Source organism: Chaetodon trifascialis, chromosome 11 (assembly GCF_039877785.1).
Source record: "Chaetodon trifascialis isolate fChaTrf1 chromosome 11, fChaTrf1.hap1, whole genome shotgun sequence".
In the NCBI taxonomy this organism is placed as follows: Eukaryota; Metazoa; Chordata; class Actinopteri; order Chaetodontiformes; family Chaetodontidae; genus Chaetodon; species Chaetodon trifascialis.
The window spans coordinates 3,390,381-3,414,126 of record NC_092066.1 but is presented as its reverse complement, the minus strand read 5'-3'; the positions used below and the strand labels follow the sequence as shown (position 1 = coordinate 3,414,126).

Genomic DNA, 23,746 nt, shown 5'->3' with positions numbered 1-23,746 from the left:
TGGAGGGCTACGACCCCGATTTTCTAACCAGCAGCAGATGATCAGAGTTCTCCAAGACAAACAGAGAACGAGGGAGTTAGCGGAGCAGCTTGGTCCTCGCCCGTGAAGGAGGAGGACCTCAGAATCGACGCTGAACGTCGCAGGAAGCCAGTGCAGAGCAGCTAAAACTGGACCAAAGCGAACAAAATGATGCAGTTTATGATCCAGAGCAGCTCCGAACGTTTAGCTTGTGTGGCCTCCGGTTGAAATTACTGCAGGAGAGCGCACGAGCTAATTTCTTGTCGCCTCGTGTAGTTCTTCCCTCTGCGTTAACATGAACGATTCACGGACAGAAGCGGCTGTGTCACGGCTGCTTTAAACGCCGTGGAGCGGTCTGGGAAAGCAGGTGCCCGACTGCTGCTGCTGCTGCTCTGGAGCCAGCGGCACACTGTGGATGCACTTGGCACCTCCCAGATGTGAACGAGTGTGAATATGAAGTAGCGTGCTCAGCAGACCTCCCTTGAATACATAAAATTGCATGTGTGTGTGTTGAGAGGTCTTTCACAGTTGCTTGGAATAACTCTGTTTTCTCATTGAAAGGGTGCCACAGAGCATAAATCATGCATTAGGCTTTCTTAGAAGACAACATCATTCCCATTCTGAAGGCATCAGCCTGCGTTTTGGCTCTTAGATCACTTGCTGGCTCTCTGCACTCCGAAGATGCCCGGGATAAGAGAGCGGCTTAATTATTCCTCCAGGCCGGTGGCTTGCAAGGCCCGGCACCCCTGGCAATAACTTCCTCACTAATTATGCAAATAGACCGAGACAAGACAAAATGAAAAGAGGACTGAAAAAACCTCCCTGCATGTCTTTCAGCCCGCGTCGTTCTCACCTGTTGCTTCCTTTTTCATCCAGGAAATCTTTTCAGCTCCCGTTTGGCCATCGCGAGTCCCCCTTTTACCCTCGAACACTCAGCAGATTTGCACAAAAAGCATCTAATTGTAATAACAGTCTCTCCCGGAGAATCTCCACTGAAATGCCGCCTATTGTTCGGCTGACATTATTACAGCCGCTGGGAAAGATAATGCGTGTTTATTGGTGTGATTCTCAGGTGATGGGTGTGCGCTCCGTCCACATGGCAGTGCCATTGTTGCTGGCGGATGGCCGCCCTCAGGCGCTGGCGCTGAAACAAAGAGGCTTTTTTCTCCTTTTACCAGGCCAGCCAGTTGACAGATTCATTGGTTTTCTACTCAGTAGCTGCCAGTTGATTGTGCTGCCGTGATTCAAACTGTGACATTGATGGGATTCTCAGCGTCGTGCATTGGACTGCTTAGGGAAATGGGATTAAGTGGCTCTGTGAGTGCACGTGTGTGTGTGTGTGTGTGTGTGTGTGTGTGTGTGTGTGTGTGTGTGTGTGTGTGTGTGTGTGTGTGTGTGTGTGTGTGTGTGTGTGTGTGTCCGTGGAGAAGCGTGTGAAACGTGTGTGTGTGTGTGTGTGTGTGGTCTGACGGAGAGAAGTGGCCACGCTGTGCAAGAAGACTCACCCGAACTCCCAAATTCACAGTGAATAACAAACACACCCAGCGGGGGCCGAGGGGGGGGCTGAAGGAACACACACACACACACTCTGAAACCACTGCAACAGTTGAAGTTAATGCAGTAAAGGTCTGACTGTTAAGGTGTGCACTCACACACTTTCACACATGTATGAACGCTCGTTTACGTGCACGCTCATTCTTCTGCATCTCTATCTGATGCACGTGCACGTGGCTTTGGTCACTTCCTTTTTACAGACAGAATATCTTTACTTTGTCCTCCTTTTTTTCCCATCAGCTGGTTATTAACCGGTGATGCATTGCCTCCGGTGTCCATGGACCTCATCCTGTTACCCCACAGCGATGAACGATGCTTGAACGTGAACACGGACTGTGTGTGTTGTCACATTAGACCCTTTTCAGCCTTTGCTGTGGGTTTCAAAATGAATCCCCGTCAGTAAAAATCATCCAGGCAGCAAACCCTTCGTCCTCATCATCCTTCAAAGCCGTCCGTCTGTCCGGCAGTGCAACAAATCCTGAAAAGCTTATCTCAAGTGATCAAAAGTAGTCCATGTGTTTTAACGTAGGTGGAGCACATCCAAAGGGAGGCGGTGTGAAAGTGTTAAATTAACCTTTTCATCTTACACAAACTCTGAATGTGGACCACAATGCACCTGCAAAACATTTAGTTTTGTATTTTTCTGCTTCTGGTGTGAACAAAACGCTGCTCTTTTAAAAGTGTACGAGACATCGCGAGATTATTTTCCCCTTTAAAGAAGAAGGTGACGACAGTGCATCAGCGGGTTAATTTGAGGTCACTCTGTAGCTTCTTACTCTTTAAGGAACGGAGCAGAGAACTTTGACTGATGGCTTTTTAAACTGCCTTCATGCACACACACTCACAAAGTCACACCACCCAGCCCCCCCCCCCTTTCTTCCTCCATTCATTTACATCAGGTCATTCACCCACGCTGGCTGGAGGCTGCAGCACCCAGCAGCACAGCGTCCCCTCGGCCTGGCTCAGGCCTGCAGGTCTCCGTCTTTAAAGCTCTCCAAAGACAAACAAACTTCTCCCCGAGCTCAGTACACAAGGCTTTTATGAGCCATTGAAGCTGCCCTTCTTTTGATGCCACGCAGCCCCCCCCCAATTTCAAAATACAGATTAAAGACAAAGTCATGTGCTGCATATCAATGGGACTTTTTAAGCCTTGCTTTTCACAGGCAGAGAAAGGGGACTATTTTATTCCTTCGCCTCAGCACAGGGAAGTTTTTATCTTTATTTGCGAGGGCACAGCTTGAATTAATCATAGTGTTCTGACATAGGAACGCCATTGTGCCCGCTGCCAAACTCTGCTTGGTGTAAGCTGATTAGCCAGGAGCAGTTTCACTCTGCTTTTAAACTTCCAAATATGTTTTGTGCTTTCAAAAGTCGCCCTGTATTTTTGTCTTTTTATTTGGTAAACTTGTTTTCTTGTAGTTGGCCCATTAAACAGTTCCTGCAGTCTCACGCTTGATGCAGCAGTTGCCTGTTGTCACAAATAAATTCGCTCCTGAGGGTGTTACAGCTCTTACAAGTGTTGCTTTTCTCCTCGTAGATGATATTAATTTTCCATTATTCTGCTTGGAGCTGAAAGAAGTGTTATTCTTTCTAATAAATCCTGAAGGTTCGATCATCAGTCGCCGCGGAGACGTCACAGCGCTCGTAGGTCAGGTAGATGTCACGTGTCCTCCAGATGGAAATGAATGTTATCTGTAATCACGTTAGCGCTGCTCTCAATTAGCAGAGAGCAGTGCTGGTGTGACTGCTGCTGACAAAACTGTTCAATCTGTAAATGACTCATAATTTATGCGTATGCTCGTAATTTGACGGTAATTGTGGTCATTGTGCAGAGCGATCAGCAGCCGCGGAGAGATTCATCACGGATATCCATATTTTTCATATAAATCAAGACGACGTGAAAGTTTTCCTCCTGGATGTTGTTGAAATGTTGGAAATGACGACTCAGAGTGAGATTATGTGACGTCGCTCTCATTTCTGTGGACGGGAATCTTTGTGTTTGTGTTACCTCCGCCATGTTTCTACAGTAGCCCAGAAGGGCAAACCAAGCACTGGTTCTTTCGTGCTTTTCCTGGCCACTTACACACTCAGAAGGGGAGGTTCAGGCGAGGCTGTTGAGGTGGTTGCAATATGCAACCACACCTCTAGATGGCACTAAACCCTTCACGCTGGACCTTTAAGTATGGAGCTGGGAGGTGATTAGCTTAGCTTAGCATAAAGACTGGAAGCAGAAACAGGTGTCCAGCATTTGAAAATACACCAGCCAACACCTGTAGAGGTACTGATTAGCATGTTTTCTGTCGTTTATTTAACAGAACGGTTGAAACGCGGCTGTGGTTGCACAGGCAGCTCAGTGATGTGCTGTTTCTTGGCTAACAGCAGCCAGAAGCAGCGACTTACAGAGTCCTGGCATCGCCATCAAGTTGTCAGGCAACCAGAACACAGAAGAGCTGGGCAGATGGATTAACAGTTCCTCATCAAGGAATAGATCCACTGTGATGTAACTCCCTCGAAAATCACACACTGAGCTGTGGAAAGAGCCCGGCTCGCTGCTTCCCACCAGCTGAGCTGAACGTACTGACATGAGAGGGGTCGTTTCATTTCAGTGTATTTCCCAAAATGTGCTCTGAGCGTCCACTGTGGACACGCTTGGCTCTCTATGAATGAATGAAAAGTTTAGAGGAATTAAAATAATGATCTTGTCTCCTCCAGGAAACTATCAGCTGTCCCCGACCGTCAACATGCCGCAGGACGACACCGTGATCATAGAGGACGACCGGCCGCCCCTCCTCCCGCCCCACCTCTCTGACCAGTCGTCGTCCAGCTCCCACGATGACGTGACCTTCCCCGCCGCCGTGACGCCGCCGTGGGCCAAAGAGTTGCCCAGTCAGAATGACAAGTGAGCAAAAGTTTCATCTTTCTCTCTTATTGACCTCCATTTGCACCGTCGCTGGACGCTGCTGCTGCTGCTCTCTTCATCGAGGAAGATGAGCGAATCCGTCTGTTTTCACTTCAGGTCTCTGTCTGTTTGTGGGTCTGACAGTCATTTCTCATCTCTCTTTCTCTTTCCACAGTCTCTTTTTAATTTCATCATTTGTTTCTTCTTCGTTCGTCTTTTCTTCCTCTCATTTCTTCTTCATTAAAAATCTCTGCCATCCTTTACTTTCTCCTCTTTCAGCCTTTCATTCTCTTAACCCTCTCATTTCTCTCACACGCTGTCTTCCCATCTCCACCTTTGTTCTTCCTCTCATTTCCCAACCCTGCCCATTCTTATTTTTGCACTTTTTCCTCATTAATTCTTTCCCTCCATCTCCTCTTCACCATTTTTCCTTCTCTGAGTTCAAAGATGAGACGTTCTTTGAACCTTTTTAACGTTTGTTCCTCTTTCAGCTCTGTCTCTGCCACTTTTTGTCGTTTTCTCTTCTTTCTTGTAGCATCTCCAGTACTTTTATTAGTCTTCAGATGTTTTATAGAAGATGTTAGAAATGTTAGTTCAGTGCTTTTATATTGCTCTTTCTTTCAGTGCTGCGACACAGTTCTCCCTGTGAGGGATCAATAAACTCTGTCTTATCTTATCTTCAACCCTCCATCCAGCTCCCTGAGTCCAGATGAAAACAATCCGGACGCCGCTTTCCAGCGGGAAGGCTTCGGACGCCAGAGCATGTCAGAGAAACGCACCAAGCAGTTTGGAGATGCCGCCCAGCTCGAGATCATCAAGACACGCAAGTCCAAGAGCATGGACCTAGGTATAGCTTTCAAAACCTCTGCGGTCCTCCCGTAATGTGGGACGTTTATTCAGTTTCTGAGGTAGAAAATGTCAGATGAATAACACTGAAGTGCCTCAGTGAGCAGACATGGCCGCCGTGCATCAGCTGCAGCCCATCGTTCAAGGTGCTTCACGTCACACATGTATTAAATATGGAGCTGCACTGTCCATGCGCAGTGCTCAGCATCAGTACAAGCACCTCGAGGTTGTGATGTGAATGCTCCTAAGTCGTGAAAATGGAAATATTCCCATTGCAAGGGGGTGCACATGTAGTAAACCCACCACGACTTCCAAGCTGAGCGGTAAAATTCCCTTTTCTTCCCCCGACAAAGTGAACAAATACGAGATGAGTTGGTTAACTGCATGAAGGAAATCAAGCATTTCTCTGTAGATGAACTCCTCAGCCTCTTCAGCCTCTAAGAAAATCAGACGTCATGTAACCTTGAATACACATCCCCGCACGCCCCCCATGTTTCAGCCATGTTCCTCCCATTGAAACGCACTCCACCTCCTCTCCTCTTTGTATGAAAACACACTCGGCATCTCTCGCCAAAGTCGAGAACTTGACTGTGTTGATTCACCTTGAAATGGCTTCGAACAGTCGCTGATTGCTTTGGCTGCAACAGTCTCTCTGCTCGCTCTCTCTATAATCATATCTAATCTTCCCGACCAGATTGCCGCTCTGTGCCGTGTTGATATCACAACAAGTCTGATTGCTATCCTCAAACCCTTTTCATTTCTCCCCCCTCCGCCTCCTTGTCTCGCATGGCGTCCGATCCTAATTGAGATGAGGCAGTTTGTGATGTTTGCGGCGCTACCTGAATGCTGCATGTGGAATGTCATGAGCACTAACTGAACCCCAAATGTTTGTACCCCTCCCCTCTTTCCTTCCCCTTCCTTTAACAGTAGCCGACGAGATTAACCTCACCCCTCGCCCTGAGATCAGCACAGGTAAGCACCGGTGTACTGAACGGAAAGCTCACCTTCGCCACCATCACCATCCTCTTTCTTCTCAAGGTGCATCACTGAGGCCTGGGACTGAGGGGTATCAGCGGTGTTTGACTTTTAAAGTGCTATCAATAACTTGCAACACTTCCTGCAGATGTTTCAAATTAAAAGCATGCTAGGAAAAGGGGAACATGGCAGGAAGTGTTTGTTTTAAGTCTTATTGACATTAACTTTTAATCATAGAAAGAAGACAAAGTAGCATCAGCTGAATTCATTAATGTGTTAGAATGGTAGTTAGTGTCACAGAGAGAAGCTCTGTGGAGCAGAGTGGAGGAATATGTTGCTTTAACGCTGTGGAAATAAACATTATGCTGATTTTACAAAGACAACTGGTACACATGGGGAAAGCTGAGTTTGCATTAACAGCAAACAGCTTCAGCAGCACATTAAAACAGGAGCAGATCAGGATAAAAGCAGCCTTATTGCTCCAATGTTAGAAAGTAGACTTACAAATTGGGGAAATTAGAAATAAACCCCTTTTCGCAGCTTGTTTGAGAATATGCAGATGTTCCTGTGTTGTGTTAATTCTTTTCCTTCAGCTTCTTTCTCGCTAATCATCCAGTCACATGCTTTCATCTGCACCAGGATGTCAGAAATAAAATTTAAACCGTGTTCACTCGGTCAAAACCAACTTATACCTCTCTGTCGCAGGTCCCTCGTATCATCTCAGCTCGACCTTTGCGGGCCATGTTTTCTTCATTCACTCTTTGCATTGTAAGATATTTGTTTGATGACACGCTACAGAGCTTTGGAAAGCACTTGCAGCTCCACAGGTGAGCCAGAATTAGAAGGTTTTCACGCTGAGAGTCATAAATGAACCGCGGCCCGTTTCTGTGGCCTTTCAGAACGATCGATTCGTAGCAGGTACGCGACCCAGATCGTACAGGAGCCGCGGCGGCAGACATGAAATCGCACTTATTGATCTTTAAATAGAAGTTCTAACTCGCAGGTTGCGTTCGGGAGAGTTTGCCCGCCGCTCTGCTCTTTATGCATTTGCGTGGCGTTCCCTGTGTTTGGTGTTTTGGTCGCTGTTGACAAGACAGATTTGTCAGCGTGCAGAGCGAAGACTCGCGCAGTTTGAGGTCGTCGCTGAACATGGCTGTGGAAGCAGGCGGGTGACTGCAGATTTGATTTTCCTCCGTTTGCCTCAGATGCGGCTGCAGCACTAATTGTTTTGTGCGTGTGTGTGCGTGTGTGTGCGTGTGTGTGTGCAGAGGGAGAGCAGAAGCAGCACTCTGTCCTTGGTTAAGGCAGCTGGCTGACAGCGAGCCATCCGTCATTGTCATGTCTTGTGTATTTTCACCGTCGCCTCCACTGAATAGAAGGCCTGTCTCTGATATCAGCGACTTGGACAAAAGGACAGATCCCGCTGACGTGTGGCGAGGGAGAAAGTGAGAGATGAGAAGTTCAGAGCGTGAGGAGAACGCCGCCTCGGTGCGGTTTAATGACACTTGCAGGTATTGCTGCGTACTCTGGCTCAGAAATGAAGTGTGCAGGCAGAACTCAGAGGAAAGTGTGAAACGAGGATCGGAGGAGGTCTTGTGGAAAAGCACAAATGGATACTTTGAGGAGTCTTTTAAGACTTTTGTTGAAACCTTTTAAAAGTGTGTGGGCAACCATGAGATGGAGAGGAAATTGTTTCCAACTTCCTGTCATGAAGCGGCGAGTCGGCACAGATGAGATTGTTGCGTTTAAGGTGTATCTGTCAAACAGGTGGCGACAGATGAGTCAGCGTACTGTTGCATAATGTGGTGAGAAAAGTTTAAACTTTAAAATCCAGCAGGTCCGCAGAAAGAGTTTGTCAGAGCCGTCCAGAATTACCAGCACGAAGCAGCAGAAATGCTTCATGGGAGCATTTTCTCATGTTCCACCGCTGTGGTTCAGGTCTGATTTAAGCTGCTCGGTCATCACGGCGATGGCGTGACGTCACGCGCTTCCTCTTTTGTTCTGAGAGAAGATCGACAGTTTTGCACGAACACAAGAAGCAAAACACAAACATTGTTAGAAGAACGTGGGAAAGTTTCCAATGCTGTCGTCTCTGGCCTGGACAATCTTCAAGCATCAATATTTTAATTTTAAACGGGCGTCTGTGAACAGCAGGGCTGCCACAGCACGGATTCATTTTCTGATCGATCGATGTCTGGAAATCAACCAGAGGCCGAGGCGTTGTCTTTCAGTTGCTTATTTTGTGAAATAACGATGAAAAACCCAAAGGCATCCAGTTTATGATGGTGTGAAACAGACAAAACGACCATTTTGTTTGATAAATGAGGAGTAGTTGCAAAATGAATTAGTGTGGTTAGTTGACTGAGTTTGTATTGTCTCACTGACTGAACAGGTGTGAGGTAGTTAAACAGGTCGTGATGCACATTATCTCTTCCATCTGGGATTTAAGAGGAAACTAGTTTTATCATCGCTGTGACATCTTCTGCTGCTCTCCATGACGACTGACCGTAATCACGCTGCCTTCACTGCACATCAAAGAATGGGCTTTAATCAAGCACCATTGTTTTATCTTTATGTTGAAATCCTGTCATTATCTCAGTCCGCTGGCAGAGTTTTAGGATGCAGACGCTGATTGATCTTCAGAATATTATGAGAAAAGGAGGCATTTTTTTAACCACACGTTTTCCATAATGTTGTCCGCTAATAGATTTCGCCCTGTGTTTTTAAGCGTCTGAGGTTTATTTTCTTTGTGGGCCCCTGGTGTCACTTTACCAGCTATAAAAAGTCTCCACTCTCCAGTAAGTATAAATGATCCATGGTCCGTTTACCAAAGCCAAAACACAACCACGCCGCTGAAACCAAAGACTGTGACAGCTCTGAGAGACCAGATACAGTCGTCTCTTAAGCTGTGATTGGCCGAGAGGTTTATTGACACAAGCCGGTGCCACATGTTGGACAAGGACACTTCAGTGATGGAGGACAATGCAGAACTGTTGGAAATGTCCAGAACTTCATGCAGACTGTCAAACTTTTTTGATACCTCATGAATTTTAGTGTTAGGCCACGTCTTTGACAGGAAGTGATCCAGCCTGGATCAATATGGCGATTTAAAGTGCCCCTCCAATCAAAAACATATCTGTCTTCTTGTCCCAGCATGTTTGAGCTTCGCTGTGCAGAATCATGTATGTGCAAAGGACAAAGCTGAGCGATTCACACACATGCAGCTAATATGATGTTCGCGTCACTTTTGCGGACTCAGAATTGGTGATTTTGGGCAGCCAGCTTCGGTTAGCGTGCGTCCTCGTGGTCTGGGAAAGGTGCAGAGATGGCGGAGGCAGTGGAATCGAGTGATTTCCTTTGTGCAGACTGAATCAATAACCCTGCTGCTGGGCTTCAGCACCAATCTGACCTCCCCCCGTTCCAGCTGCTACGTGACGGCTCTGTATTTGTTATTGTGAGCCTGTCACTGCTTAGCTCGGTAGGATCATGTTTATCAGCAGATGAGTGTCACTCTGTGCAAACACACTGACACAGATTATTCAGAGCTGACTGACTGGTTGCCAGGATTGAAATAATCCATTCAGCCGTCTTTTTAAATTTCTGTCAGATACAGTTTGCGAGCTGTGTTGCCAGACCCGATTATTCGCATTTCAGCGTGTTTTACCACAAAAAGATGAGCGCACTGTTTTCCTTTTGCTCCAGAGTAAACTCTCTGCAGCCCGACTGAACCTCATCAGCAGGTTATTTGGGAAAAAAGTTCTCGTGCTTGCGTCTAAGTGGCATTTGTCAGATCTCCAGCACAGTGTGCATTATCCTTTTTTAAGACTGCTGCTGAAGTGCGACTGCACTGAATGGACAAAGCCTTTAAATAAAGTGGGTGTGCAGCATGAAAAGCCTATCAGCTCGGCTCTCAGCGAGACGCTAAGGGGACAGGACAGGCTGATGAGGATGAATGGGAGCTAGCTCGTTCGCTCTGCATGTATTCAGTTTTCCATTTCCGCGTTCCACTCCCTGTCTGTGCTCTGTTTTCGGTCAGGCGCGCCGTAAACAACAGGCTTGGCACATTTTTGGAGCTTGTTTCCAGACTTGCGATTTGAATGGATGCTACAGTCCTGGCAGGTCATTTGAATAAATTTCAATATATTTTGCTCTAATTGACTGTATGAAGATTTTACTGTTTCGAGAAAGCCAAGAGCACCATGCTTAGAATAAGAATTAAAACCACAGAAAAGAGCCAGCACAGTAAAGATCAAATCTTTAAAAAGAGGGGCAGAAATATATTATACATCATTTTTTAAAAAACAGCTGGACAGTGCAGCTCTGAGCAGGAGTGTTTTTGTTGGGGACTATTTTCAGCGGTGGATTGATACACAGTTCAGGTGCCAGTTTCACCTCTCCTCAGTTATTTCCTTCCTTTGTCTCTTCCTTCTTTCCTCACTCCTTCTTTCGCTTCAAACTTTGTGTTGCTCACCTCCTCCTCCTCCTCCCTCCCTCCCTCCCTCTCTCCTTCCTTACCTCTTTCTCCTTCGTTTAGCCTCGTCCCTCATGGCGCCACATGTTAATCTGTCAGGCCTGGTGTATTTTGCAGCCTTCTGCTACAGTAGCTCTAAAGTGACACCACCCAGGGGATCAGGACTCCTGCATTTACCTCCGTACCTCCTCACCTTATCTTCTTCCATTTATTTGCCACCGTTGTGTCGGTGCCATATGGGAACAAAATTAAGCCCGCGCCGCTGTACAAATAGTCTTAGTTTAATTAAACTGTCATGTTTCTCCTACTTTGCTGATGGTTATGTTCATTCAGAGCCGCGTCCTGTAATGAAATTTGCACACAAACACACTCACACGAACACACACGATCAATCAGTTTCTTCACGGTGAAACAAACAGTATCAGGTTTGAATGTGGCGTGTTGTTGTCAGAGCTGCTGATTGGTCGCGTGGCATGTTCAGGTAGGGGACAGCTTCACCTGACCGCTGAGGAAGGGTGAGTGTGTCACCACTGATCCAGAGCTGCTTTATTATAACGGTTTAATGTTCCCGAGCTGCAGGAGTGGGAAGCCAGTCTGACATCTGTTATGTCTCATTTTTGCCATATTACTATTTTTATGCCTGCAGTCTACTTTTGACATACCTGTGCACATAATTAAAGTATGAAATGAGTCCTCTTCATCTGCTGCAGCATCACTTAAAAGGCGTGCAAACAGCTCAGGTCTTTTAGCTACAATGAGGGGAATGAAAAGTGATCAGAAAGGAGGGTAGAGAAGGCAGTCGCGGTTTATTTCATCACACTTACTGTGTGTGCTAATGGCATTTTCAGCGGACGTTCACCTTGAGCGTCACGGCGAGGTCAGCTGGAGCAAATCCCAGAATCCACCACAAAAAACAAAGAACTTACTCAATCGTGGAGACTCTGAGGTCGTACTTGGACAGATTTAGTTGCTGGTCATTTGGAATTGGCAAGCAGAGGATTGTTGTGAAATATGTGTCACGTCGCGGTCTCTCCTCCTCTGAATGCATCCTCTTTAATCATCCAGCGAAGTCATGCTGTAACAGAACCCATCATAACGCTGCTGCACTCACCGGACATCATCCCTCATCCTCCAACGTTTTAACACAGCTTCAATCACGACCAAGGTCAATGTGCACCTATTGATTCTGGACAGATTTTGTTATTGATTGCTGTACTTGAGGATGTGGTGGGGAAAAGCTTTTAAGGTTATGACAAACAGAGTAAAACCTGGATGAAAGTGAGTCTTGATTGGTGGATTTTTAGTCCTTTTTGTAATAACAGTAGTAGAATAGAACAGGAAAATTAATATTTGCATGAAACTTTGGCCATAGTGGTTCATACTTCCACTTCTTTTTTAATCCATGTCCCTGAATCAGTGAGACGCTGCCTTGTTGAGACAGTTCCAGCTGCTGAACTGCTGCTGCACTTAGCTTTTCTCCATCCCAGGGAGGAATTATCAGACTGCTGTTTGAAGCTAATGAGAACGACCTGGGAGCCTGTCAGCGGATTTTACCTTTATGTGGGCTTTGAGAGGGCCACCGCTGTAGACGTAGCAGGTTAGGTCAGACTCAAACCTCTGTATCCTCCCATCAGGCTCCTCCACAAAGGATGTCGGACCATCACTGGGCTTAAAGAAGTCCAGCTCTCTCGAGAGCCTCCAGACAGCCGTTGCGGAGGTAACCCTCAACGGGGACCTCCCCTTCCACAGGCCACGCCCCCGTATAATCAGGGGGCGGGGCTGCAACGAGAGCTTCAGAGCAGCCATCGACAAATCCTACGACCGACCGGCTGCAACGGAGGAAGACGACGAGGGCATGGAGACACGTAAGATACCCTGTTTGTGTGTCGGCCCACAGCTAACGAGACTGTCCTGTTACAGGTTTGATCCCAAAATGGCTGAAGTACCGCGTCCATGAGCCGTCCTGTCAGCGTCTGAGCAGCTTCTGGAACATGATCTGATATGTGAAATTGTACAATGATGACTTCAGTGGCATTGCATTATGGGTTACTGAGATTACACTAACGCAGCAGTGATTGATAACAAGGATTGACCTTGAAGCGTTTGATGTGTCAGCCACTAAACGCTGGATGCGGCTTCCATACTCATGCATGGGAGTGACAGCACTCTGACTAACGCTCAGCCTCCTGCAGCTGGTTTCATCACCGCTTGTGGCAATGGCATATCGCTGTGTCGGGATGTAACTGCTGCGTCATCACGGCGACAACGTGAGGCCTTAAAGAGGATGAGTCAGGAGAGTCTGAAGCGGCAGACAGCAGAATATTCAAAGACACTGATCTGATCAGTTCAGTGCTTTTTTTGTAAATGTGAATGAACACAAAGGGAAAGTCTTTTTAGAATAATCACTTTCAAATCTCCAACAGCAACACGAACACCCATGAATTCAAGTGATGACAAGACGAAATGCCCACATAATGCTGTCTCACTCCCGATTTCTCTCCCTTTTCATTTGGACAAATGTCTCAGACGCAGATGGTGTCTCCTCTTTGAATGTCGAGTCCTCAGATCGTTAAATAAGTGTTGGAAATGAGACGGCAGCTGCTGGCATCTTTAAACTTTCATACCACAAAAGTAGACATTTTAAGAGTTTGCTGCTGTCGTCCTTTATTTCCACTTTCCAGCCTAAAGAATCCGATGTTTTCCGTCTGAAGTTGATCTCATGTTAGAGTAACATGTCACATCGCCATCAAAGAGCCATTAACGTATTGCTTTTCATTCTTTTATTAGTCCGTCTAATGGTCTCTAATGATTACCATTTCACTGTAGAGCAGAGCCATTCAATCACTTGTGCTGTAATGAAATTATATTAGACTCCTTTTGGCGCACAGAAGACAGAATTGCACATTTATGAGACTTCCAAATTTTCATTTATTAGGCTTATTAAGGCTGAGCCGTATGTGTTGCTTAAAAAAACCTGTTCATTGGTTAAAAAGAAGATGCTCTCCCTTCTCCCCCCGTTTCCTTCTCTGTCCATCTCTGTCCATCTCCTTTTATATCCCCCCCCAGTGGAGGAGGACACCGAGGAGAGTTCACGATCAGGGAGAGACTCCGTGTCCACGGTGGCCGACCAGACTCCGCTGTCCGGCTCTGAGAAACCCCTGGTCAACGGCACGAATCGCACCAAAGAGGAGAAGAAGAAAGACAAAGACAAGGGAGGGAAGGAGAAGAAGAAGCAGGACGGAGGGAAGGAGAAAGACAAAGGAAAAGCCAAGAAGGGCATGCTGAAAGGACTCGGCGACATGTTCAGGTAAAACTGGGAAAAACAAGAAGCGTTTTGAATTTAATGACACCATTTTGGTCACAACAGTCTCAGCAGCAGAGCTTGCAGCACGTCTCCTTGCCTGGTAGACGACTCTGTGTCTTGCTCAACGGCATTTCCTCGTTCTCTCTCTGCACAAAGACTTTTCCTCTCAGTTGTGGGACGTTAATACACAATCTACCAACAGCTGTGTAAGAACACAGTACGTTGAGTAGCAGAGAGATATCCATGTAGTACTTTAACTGTTATTTTCACTCAGTTTTAGCACAAAACGTCCTAAACTGGATCCGTACATGAGCTCAGAGATGACACGAAGGCTGAGGTCAGTGCACAGTGTCAGTATCTGCTGCAAAAAGCTGATGCATCCTGATTTACGAAACCCCTAAATGGCCTGAAATGTACCTGAATGAGCTCTGTTTTGTGTTCTGTAAGTGAGATAAATGAACAGGAGATGCCCAAACTGTGGAGCCACAACACTGCAGAGTGCGAGGGACCGCTAATGAGCCGCTCAGACAACGTGACCTTTGTGCTTCATGATCCTCTTATTAATTCTTTCTCTAACATTACGGTCTTTGCATTTCCTCCCCCCTCCTCCATCCTCCAGTACCATCGCTGTCCCAGTCATTTGGTCTGCCCCCCTCCGTCTGATTGGCTGGAAAGCCTCTGGGCTCGGCCAGTAATATAGCTGTATATCATATTAGCCAAAGTGGCGATGACAGGGAAGGGAAAACAGCGACTCTCGCCTGAGAGAGGACGGTAATGAGGTCTTCAGAGACGTAGAGGGAGAGGAGTAAAATATGGAAGGAAGCGAGGTGCAGTTTGGTGTCATGGCCACTGAAAAATAGAGAATATTCAGACGTGACGTCGTGCTCTCCAAAAAAGATTTATTTAGTTCAGCGATGACGTTAGACATCACATCTCCTGCAGGTAAGAAGGTCCACGTGTAGACTTCACCTAAATCAACACAGGTGTGCATCTCAGGTCGAGTCTAAACTGAGCTTAAAAGATCAAAGTTCAGCTCACTAATTAGTAAAAAAGCTCACCTTTTTCTATCTTATTTAAGCCCTCGCAACAGAACGAGCAGGAGAGGCGGCGTTTGTGAGTGAGAGCGATGGGCTCGGATGTGAGGAGCTCAGATTGAGCTGGTTGGCCCTCAGGGGCGCCGTGAGGTCGAGGCCAGCGGACCTCTGGGTTCACATGGGTGGGATCGCTTCAGACGACACCTCGTGGAAGGCAGTCAGTAAAATCCGGGTTTCCTCTCCTCCTCCCACATGATAAGCATTGTGTTTTGTTTATGGGAGCATCAGCGTTATGGCGCTCTGACCGACGGTCACGTCAGATCTGCTCCATTAAAACTCTGTTTGATCCCCGCTCGGTGTTTACGGCCTGAGACATCTGTGCGCTGCAGAAGAACGCTGTGAGCGATATTCAACCCTCTGTGTGTCTAGGAAGAGTCCACGTGACCGTTATTTCAGTGTTCAGCTGTTCTCTGAAAGCTCGAATGTTTTCTCTTCGGAGACCAAGATGTGAGGCTGATGTCAACCAGAGAAACACAGGAAGTGATGCAGGGAACTTTTCAGGTTTGCTCAACTGCATATTCATCTGTGAAATTCAAACAAACTGCTTTTTTATCCCATTACATGCAAAACTTTCTATGCATAAGCAATAAATCATTTAAACCGCACTGATGTATTATTAATAGAGCTCATGTTTCAAATACATTTCATGAGATTCGCTGTGGACGTAAATATGTAAAGTACGCCTTCATAATTTCAGTTTTCCTTTCTTTTGGTTGACATATTCCTAAATTCCTCTGTGTCTAATCAAAAAACAAACCTGGCAACCCGGTTAGGAAGCACAGAACCATCAGCAGAGAGTGGACGACAGAGGGTTAAAAGCGGCCTCAGGTGGTCATTTTTGCCTCACTGGACGTAATTTTTCATTTAACGGTTGTATTTTCCAAGAACCAAAGTTTTATTTTGCCTTTTTGTGTTGCATTGCACACAATAATAGAGGCTCAAAGATGAATTAAGAGAAAAACCAAAGCAGAACACATCCCTGTAACACCCACATTGTTTGATTGACAGGTGATATGTGGGAGCTCCAGTTTGGCGAACACGGCGGCGGTGAGCGCTTAGCCACAAATATGTCACTAAAAAGGGAAAAAAAAGTTGTGAATGTGCATGTTTCACTTGTGTTCGCGTCAGCACGTCCTGATGAAACAGAATGTAAATGTGTGCTGGCCCAAACCGCAGAGGGTGGACGGGTGGAGGACGACTTTAGAGGAGCGGCGCTGTCGCTCGACCGAGTGCGACGTGAGCGAGTTCTGAGAGGCTTCGCAGAGCGCCGAGAGCCGCCGATGAGCGTCACGTGATCGAGTGAGCGCGGGCTTTGATGTGTGTTTGCGTGTAGGAGGGGTGAGTCAGGAGTGGGAGGCCTGCAGAAGTCAGACAAGTGTGCGTGCGTGCCTGCGTGTGTGCGTGCGTGTGCGCGTCAACAGAGCTGCTACTGCCTGACCCTCTCATGTCTCGAAGGCCTCACACTCAGTCCCAATCAAAGCCTCATTACCATCAACCCCTGCCAACAGCACAGCCTGCCAACTCTCTCTCTCTCTTTCTCCGTTTCTCTCTCTCTCTCTCTCTCTCTCTGTCTCTCTCTGACTCTCTCTCTCTCTGTCTCTCTCCCTCTTTCTCCGTTTCTCTCTCTCTCTCTGTCTCTCTCTGACTCTCTCTCTCTCTCCCTCTTTCTCCGTTTCTCTCTCTATCTCTCTCTCCCTCTCTCTCTCTGTCTCTCTCGCTCTTTCTCCGTTTCTCTCTCTATCTCTCTCTCACTCTCTCTCTCTTTCCATGTCACTGTATCTCTTTCTAAATCTATTTTTTCCACTTTTTTCTCTTCCACTCTCTTTCTTTGTCACTCTCTATCTGTCTCTCTTTCTCACTCTCTCTGTGTCACTTTATCACTCTCTCTTTATCTCTCTCACTCTGTCTCCCTATCTCTTTCTCTCTGTTACTGTATCTCTCTCTCTCTCTCTCTTACTCTCTCACTCACTCTCTCTCTCCATCTCTTTCTCTTTGTCTCTACCCCTCACTCTCTCTCTCTCTCTCTCTCTCTCTCTCTCTCTCTCTCTGATCATCACTTGGACTCCAAAGCAACACCCAGTCTGTTAGGTTGGCACAGACAAAGATGGTCGTTGCCCAGAAATTCAAGGCCTGCGCTAATTTTGCAGTGGTTATAGTGTGTGTGTGTGTGTGTGTGTGTGTGTGTGTGTGTGTGTGTGTGTGTGTGTGTGTGTGTGTGTGTGTGTGTGCGCGCGCGCGCGCGCGCGCGCGCGTGTCGTCGTGAACGAGCTCGAACTTAGAGAGCTCACGCTGTGACACGCTGCACGACGTGTCTCAGAAGACGCACTGTGAGCCCTGTTTTTGACCGCTCGCTGTCTGCGACGGGTTTTCTTAGAAACTCACACTTTTCAGCAGAGTCATGGACGGAGGGACATTGGTGCGTCACGCTCTGTTCAAGGGTACAGAACATAGCACGAGATAAAATGCTAATAATCACAGTTTACAAGCTCCTGATAATGTTGTCTTTGTCACATCTTGTTGCTGTTGTCCCTGAAGTGCTTTGACGTGACACATGATAGCATTCCAGCTAATATTAAGCATGTGAAGCGTAGCAATCTTCTTAGCATGCTAAAGCACAAGTAATAGCATGTTAGCTTGCTAACATGTTAGCATTCTGTGTTCAGATAAAGCACAGCTGAGGCATTCATTTTAGCAGTACCTTCTCATGAAGTCGTGACCTGTGGATGGAAGGAGACTGAGTCAGCTGATCGCTAACATTATTGGCGTTCGTCCTCACCTAAATCTATTCAGGGCTTCTGGCTCGAGCTCGGTGTGAGATTCCAGCTCGACTCGGCTCTCTGTTTGTTGTATTTCTGATCTTGCCATGGACAGCTGCAGGCTTCCTTCAGGGGGACGCACCCCTGAAGTGTTTGAACATTTCGAGGGTTTTAGAGATTAAACACAATAGTTTCATCCATCAAACTGTGGGTGCAGGTAGCACCAACATCGCTTGATTATCACCTGCGTTTTGGACATTTTCATGGATGCCGTCATGCTGTGATCATCTTTCACTCGCATTAATTCCTGACTTCACCTTGAATTCACCACTTTCTGATGCACCAACCGCCCCACCCTCCATGACATTTCCAATATGCCATCCAAAAGTGTCCACAACAGCGCCAGGCTTGTTTTGACTTTCCGTCCTGTTAAAAGGATTAGCAGTGACACAGGGGTGGTCTGCTGAAATGAATTAGCTGAATCCTTGGCATTTTGAAGTTGTCTTTTCTAACCACAGAAACCCGTCAAAGCCTCTTTATCGATGGCGTCGGGCCGGGCCTAACTGTGCCTGGAATATAAGATTATTAAACGCCCCGGTGTCACGGTTAACACTCTGTCTCCTCTTCAAAGTTTTCCCATTCACTCATAAATCTTGGTGCGTGTGTGTGTGTGTGTGTGTGAAAGTTCTTTTAAGGGACTGTTAATGAAAGTTAGTGGTGTGGAGAGAGAAAGTGTCAACCGTCTCTCGCCGTGATAGATCGCTCCTGCTGTTAGCATTAACAGCGAGCCGTCACTCTGAGCTTTTCAGCCGGCCGCAGTTAAATTAATCAGGTAATGGACCTTAGTCTCCCAGAGCCCCCCCCCACCACCACCACCACCACCACCACCACCACCACCAGCCTGCTGCGGTTCCTCCTCCTCCTCAGTTTGTCTTTTACACTCCACAGCATCAGTGTCTGCTGTTTGTGGGTCTCTGCTCGTTGTGACCCCTCAGGAAAAGTTGATCACATGACATTTTTATACTCTTTCACTGAATCTGTGATTCTGGTGGAGTTTCAGACTTCTTCTAATGAATAATCTCTGTGCAAAAATCTGTTAAAATGAACAATTTCAGGCCAACTTTGAGACCACAGATGCATTTAATGCAAACGCAGGTTTTAGTCATCATCGCTTCTGCACATAGAGTTTGTTTTGTGGCTGTTTTGGGGGGTTTTGGTGGATTGTTTTTGTATTTATGTGTATTTACATTTTGTGCCTTTATCTGACACAATAAAGAGCAGGCAGGACATGAGCGGTGGGAGACTCCAGGCAAACCTGAGGCAGGGGTGCTGCGATAACAAGGCCAATGTCTTCCACCTCCTGGCCACCAGAACGCCTCCTCTTTAAACATCGTGTTGAAAAATGAAGCGTTCATCCATGTCATCAGCCTTTTTGTATCACTGCATACAGACTCACCCAGGTTGGCAAATCATGTGTCATAATGGAAAACTCAGATTCAGCAGAAGCCATCTGCTTGTCAGTCTTTGCATATTTGTGTGGGATCTGCAACAAGACGACCAGATGCTGAACCTCTGGGCGGCATCTGTGTGCCGCACGCACTGGACGTGTGTTCGCTCCTCTTGGTCCACGCCGATGCCAAAGCCGTGCAGGATGTTTTCTGCCGCTGCTACGCTTTCTGTTGCTTTTTGGGCTTTGGTCCACCGGACCAGCAGGATGCTGCAAGTCAGAGACTTTGATCCATTTTCTTGTAATTTAGGAATATTTTATCGCTTAAAGCTGAACTCATTTTGGGCATAAATCTTTTTTCAGCACAAACTAAGAAGGAAAAGTTTTCAGGTCTGGTTTGGATTCACACACAGATTATTATTTTTATTTTCACCCTTTCTTTCCTTTTCCCATTCTTCCTATTTTGTGCTTTTTGGCATTTACAGTGTCAGAGTCAGCTTTATATTTAGTGTTTGTGCACATACAAAGAATCTGTTTGAACATCGCATTCAGTGCACTTGCATGGGAAAAAGACACACAGCTGAGCGAGGACAAAAAGACAAAACTGCACGTTGTTGCACAATTCTTTCAGCTTCTGTTTCTTTTCAGTCTCTCCATATTTGTCCTCTAACCTTTATTCCCGTTCAGTGTTTTCTTCTTTCTGTTTCGTGTCGGAGTGTTTCTCACACACCTACACTCACGCTCACTCTCTGCAGATTCATTCGCTTATTTTGTTGTTTTCTCTCATTGATTTTACTTTATTTCTTGTCTTTGACTCTCTTTCTTCTGCATTGCTCTCCATGCACACACATCTCACTGTCTTCTTTTTCCCTCTTTTCACTCCTATTTGGACAGTTTACGCTCTTTCTCTTTGATTCTCCACCACACTCACGCTCTGCTTCTGGGATTTTCCCCTCTGGTTTGTGTTTGATCCTGTGACTTTCTCTTTCTTTTTATCTTTCTTTACACTTCATTCAGTCTCTCTCTCTTCACTCACTTCCACGCACACACACCTCTTGTGGTTGTCTTTGTATTCTTCACCGTAGTTTAGTTTTCGGTCTTCATGTTTCATTCATTGAGTTTCTCCTGCGCGTGTTCATCTTTTCCCCTCTTGTTCACTGTCTTCTGTCTCTTTCATTAACACACACACACACCTCTTTGGTTTCTCTCAGCGTTGTCTCTTTAGAAGTCGTAGATACTCTCTGCGGACCAATTTCCCTGTGAATAATCACAGAGGTTCATTGTGGAAGCGAGCACGGTGCCAAAGTCATTTCTTCAACAGGCTGCAGCTTTATACTGAGTCAATCAAGCTGAAATATCTCTGCAATGGCTTCTATTCCGTTAAGCGTCACTCCCTCGCTATGAATATAATTACTGCAATGGGCCTCGTCTGCGCCGTCTTCGTTTACCACTCCCCAACTTTAAACGAAGCGAATGGGGTTTGAACTTGTGAGAAGCACTTTTCAGATGGTTCATTTGAGGGCTTGATCGGCTATTATACCTGTGGGGTTTTTTTGTGGCGGCAGACACACTAACATTTTCAGTCAGATCAGTCAACTTCGCTCTGGGCCGCAGCAGTGGAGGGAAATATCACGTATTTTAAGAGCGTACCTGCCGATTCGCAGCAGATGGAGGCCGCAGATTGAAATTGTTCAAAAGATTTCCAGGACACGGTTCCGTGATCTTGGATTTGGGACCAACCGTGCACATGCAGCTACAAAGTGACTTGGAACAGTGATTTGATTTTGACAGCTAAAACAAAGAAACATTATTTTATTTAAAGCCTGCAGCATCGTCCCATTGACATGCCAGGAGATATTAATGTGCCTTTTTTATATTCCAGGTTCGGGAAGCACCGTAAGGACGAGCGGCCGGGGGAAAAGATGGATCGTAAAGGCTCCAGCAAGTGGAGGCTGGAGGAAACCCAGGTGTCCGAGGAGGAGACGATGAAGATGAGGATGGAGCAGGAGAGGTATGGTCTTCGTGATGCTGCTCCTGCTAAATGCTGTTAAAGTCAGTTCTTCTGCAGCTGTGCTGAGCTTTACGAATCACAGTGAGCCAAACGAATGAAATGATTTATTTTCTCTTGGGGATCACTCACAATGTTTTTAAGTGGTGGGAAAAACACGTTTTGAAAAGCCTTGATCATCATCGTCTCCCCTGCTTTGCCCCCTCCAGCTTCCCCTCTGCCTGCACATTGAAGTCAGAACGCTGAAGTGAGCAGACTGCAGAATTTACTTGTACGTCTTGTTCCCGGCTTTGATAAACTGGTGCAGTTTGTGTTTGCTCATTCTCGTGTTTCTTAATGTCAGTTAATATACACATTTGTCATTGTTGAGCATTCCAAAACAACTCATTCATCACTCATTAGTCATTAATCTGCTGCAGCTGGGAGGCTTTCCACAAGACTTTCGAAGCTGGTTGCAGCCATTAGTTCCCATGCAGCCCACGGAGGTCCAGCAGTGATGCTGGGTCATGAGGCCTGGCTCGCAGTTGAGTCCATGCCAAAGGTGTTGCATGGGTTTGAGGTCGGGGTCCTGTGCAGGCCAGTGAAGTTCTTTCACACCAAACTCCAACAAAGCATTTATTCATGGACCTCGTTTTATGCTTCAGGGCTTCTACAAACTGCTGTCACAATGTTGGAAGCACACACGAATTGTCTAAATGATCATCGCAGCATAGCATAAGAACTCCCTCAGTTGAAAATAAGGGGTCTTAAAAGTTAAAAGTATGTGGACAGAGGTGTACTGCAGCTGAGGTATGGCTCTGCCTCACTGCAGATTTTACTGCAGCGAATGCGAGATCAGATGGAAACGAGCGGCGTTGGAGGGCCTGGCCGCGGTTCGGGAGGCGTTTCCACTCTAACATAACAGACAGAATTCCCTCTGACATTTCAGAGCCTGAATGAAATTACTTTGCCAATAAATGCTTTTGTGCAGTAGCATTATGTTAATGGTTTAATAAATCAAGTATTTCTGTGTTTTAAAAAAATCATTTCTCAGTCTTTTACTGTTATCGAGTACAAAACCAAACAGCCCCAAGACGGCATGTCTCCGTCACTGAATTACTCTCTCTCTCTCTACACCAAACTAAATGTCAGTTGGGCACCTTGCCAGTTTTTTTTTTTTGGGGGGGGGGGGGGGCGGCAGTTTATAAATGCCAAGGCCATTACAGCCCTGCCAGCTAATTAATTCTTATGCTCTCGGTGTAGGTGCAGGAGTCATTACTCCCCACAATTGCTCGTTATGAAAATTTGCTTTATATATTTTTTTTAACGCCTGCAGAGCTGATAGTCCACAATATGATAATAGCCAAGTCTTTATTTTTAATTGGCATAAACCCAACGCAAATGCCACGTCAGATGATTTGGTTGTTACGCCGGATATCGTTGAAAGTTCAGAATGGTCCTTTTGTATGTTAATCCAATCCGTGGCTTCTCGCTTGTTTCTTGTTCTCAAATGTCGCCGTCACATGCGTTTATTATCGTGATGGAGTTTCAGAGAGTTGGGACCACTGAAACCCACTCAGGGCTATTTTGAGGTATTTCAAAAATACAGTTCTGTGGGTTTCTATGAGCTTTGGGTTTGTAATCTTAAAGACAGCCTCTGCAGTAGCTGAGAAGTGTCAGCTCTGTGTTCCTTTGTCTGTCGGCAGTGTAGGATGCTCAGGCCAAAAAAGAGCTAATAGGAATCAGAAAAAATGCTGTATGAGAATCAAAAACCAGTCGAGTTAAGGTAGAGAGGCACTCTGTGCATCAGCAGAGCAGGAACCGTCTTGGAACTGTCAGACAGTGGTTTTTGAGTCAATGCGTTTGCCGTTTGACTCGCTCCAGCCGAGCCTGCCTCCTCCCTCAGCCCCTGAAAAGCACAAGCAAGCTTCTCCTTTCTCTGTGAAAACTAGCTGAGACACACTGATATCGACGGAGGGATCCCACTGTGGATGTGAGGACTGCGGCTGCTTTGGTGTTAAACAATGATCCAGTCAGCCGTGTCTCTCCAAAGGTTCAGCCGGGAGCTGCGGCACCTCGCTGCAGAGCATCTATTGATTGGCCACAGCCGGAGGCGATGGTTAATCCAGCTGTGATTGACTAGATGAATGGATTTCCTCGCAGTTTTAAGACTCAGGCCCCAGTGGACTCCAACCCCAAGCCAGACATACAAATCTAGACAGACAGGTCAGACAGTGCACTGACGTTTTTGCGGTGGAGGATGGTGTGGTCGCTTGAAGAGCAGATAAACATGCACCAAAGGAAAGAAGTGGTCATTGTAGTGTTTATTGTAATGTGAATGATTAGACGACGTTCAGCTATGTGAATAAAATACCTCTAATTTCAATCTTTGGAC

General features: G+C 46.4%; 1 protein-coding gene across 7 annotated transcripts in view; it reads left to right on the top strand.

Annotated features, from left to right (window-relative positions):
* LOC139338423 (partitioning defective 3 homolog) overlaps positions 1 to 23,746 on the top strand; it is a 203,022-nt gene that overhangs the window by 121,579 nt on the left and 57,697 nt on the right. For 4 of the 7 annotated variants that reach the window (XM_070973404.1, XM_070973401.1, XM_070973403.1 and 1 more), the window contains 6 exons: positions 4,285 to 4,471; positions 5,167 to 5,318; positions 6,245 to 6,289; positions 12,398 to 12,628; positions 13,830 to 14,070; positions 21,247 to 21,375. In XM_070973404.1, the coding sequence (XP_070829505.1) occupies positions 4,285 to 4,471; positions 5,167 to 5,318; positions 6,245 to 6,289; positions 12,398 to 12,628; positions 13,830 to 14,070; positions 21,247 to 21,375 (985 nt within the window). The remainder of the gene's footprint in view (positions 1 to 4,284; positions 4,472 to 5,166; positions 5,319 to 6,244; positions 6,290 to 12,397; positions 12,629 to 13,829; positions 14,071 to 21,246; positions 21,376 to 23,746) is intronic. The other 3 variants (XM_070973405.1, XM_070973406.1, XM_070973402.1) reach the window with 1 other exon arrangement.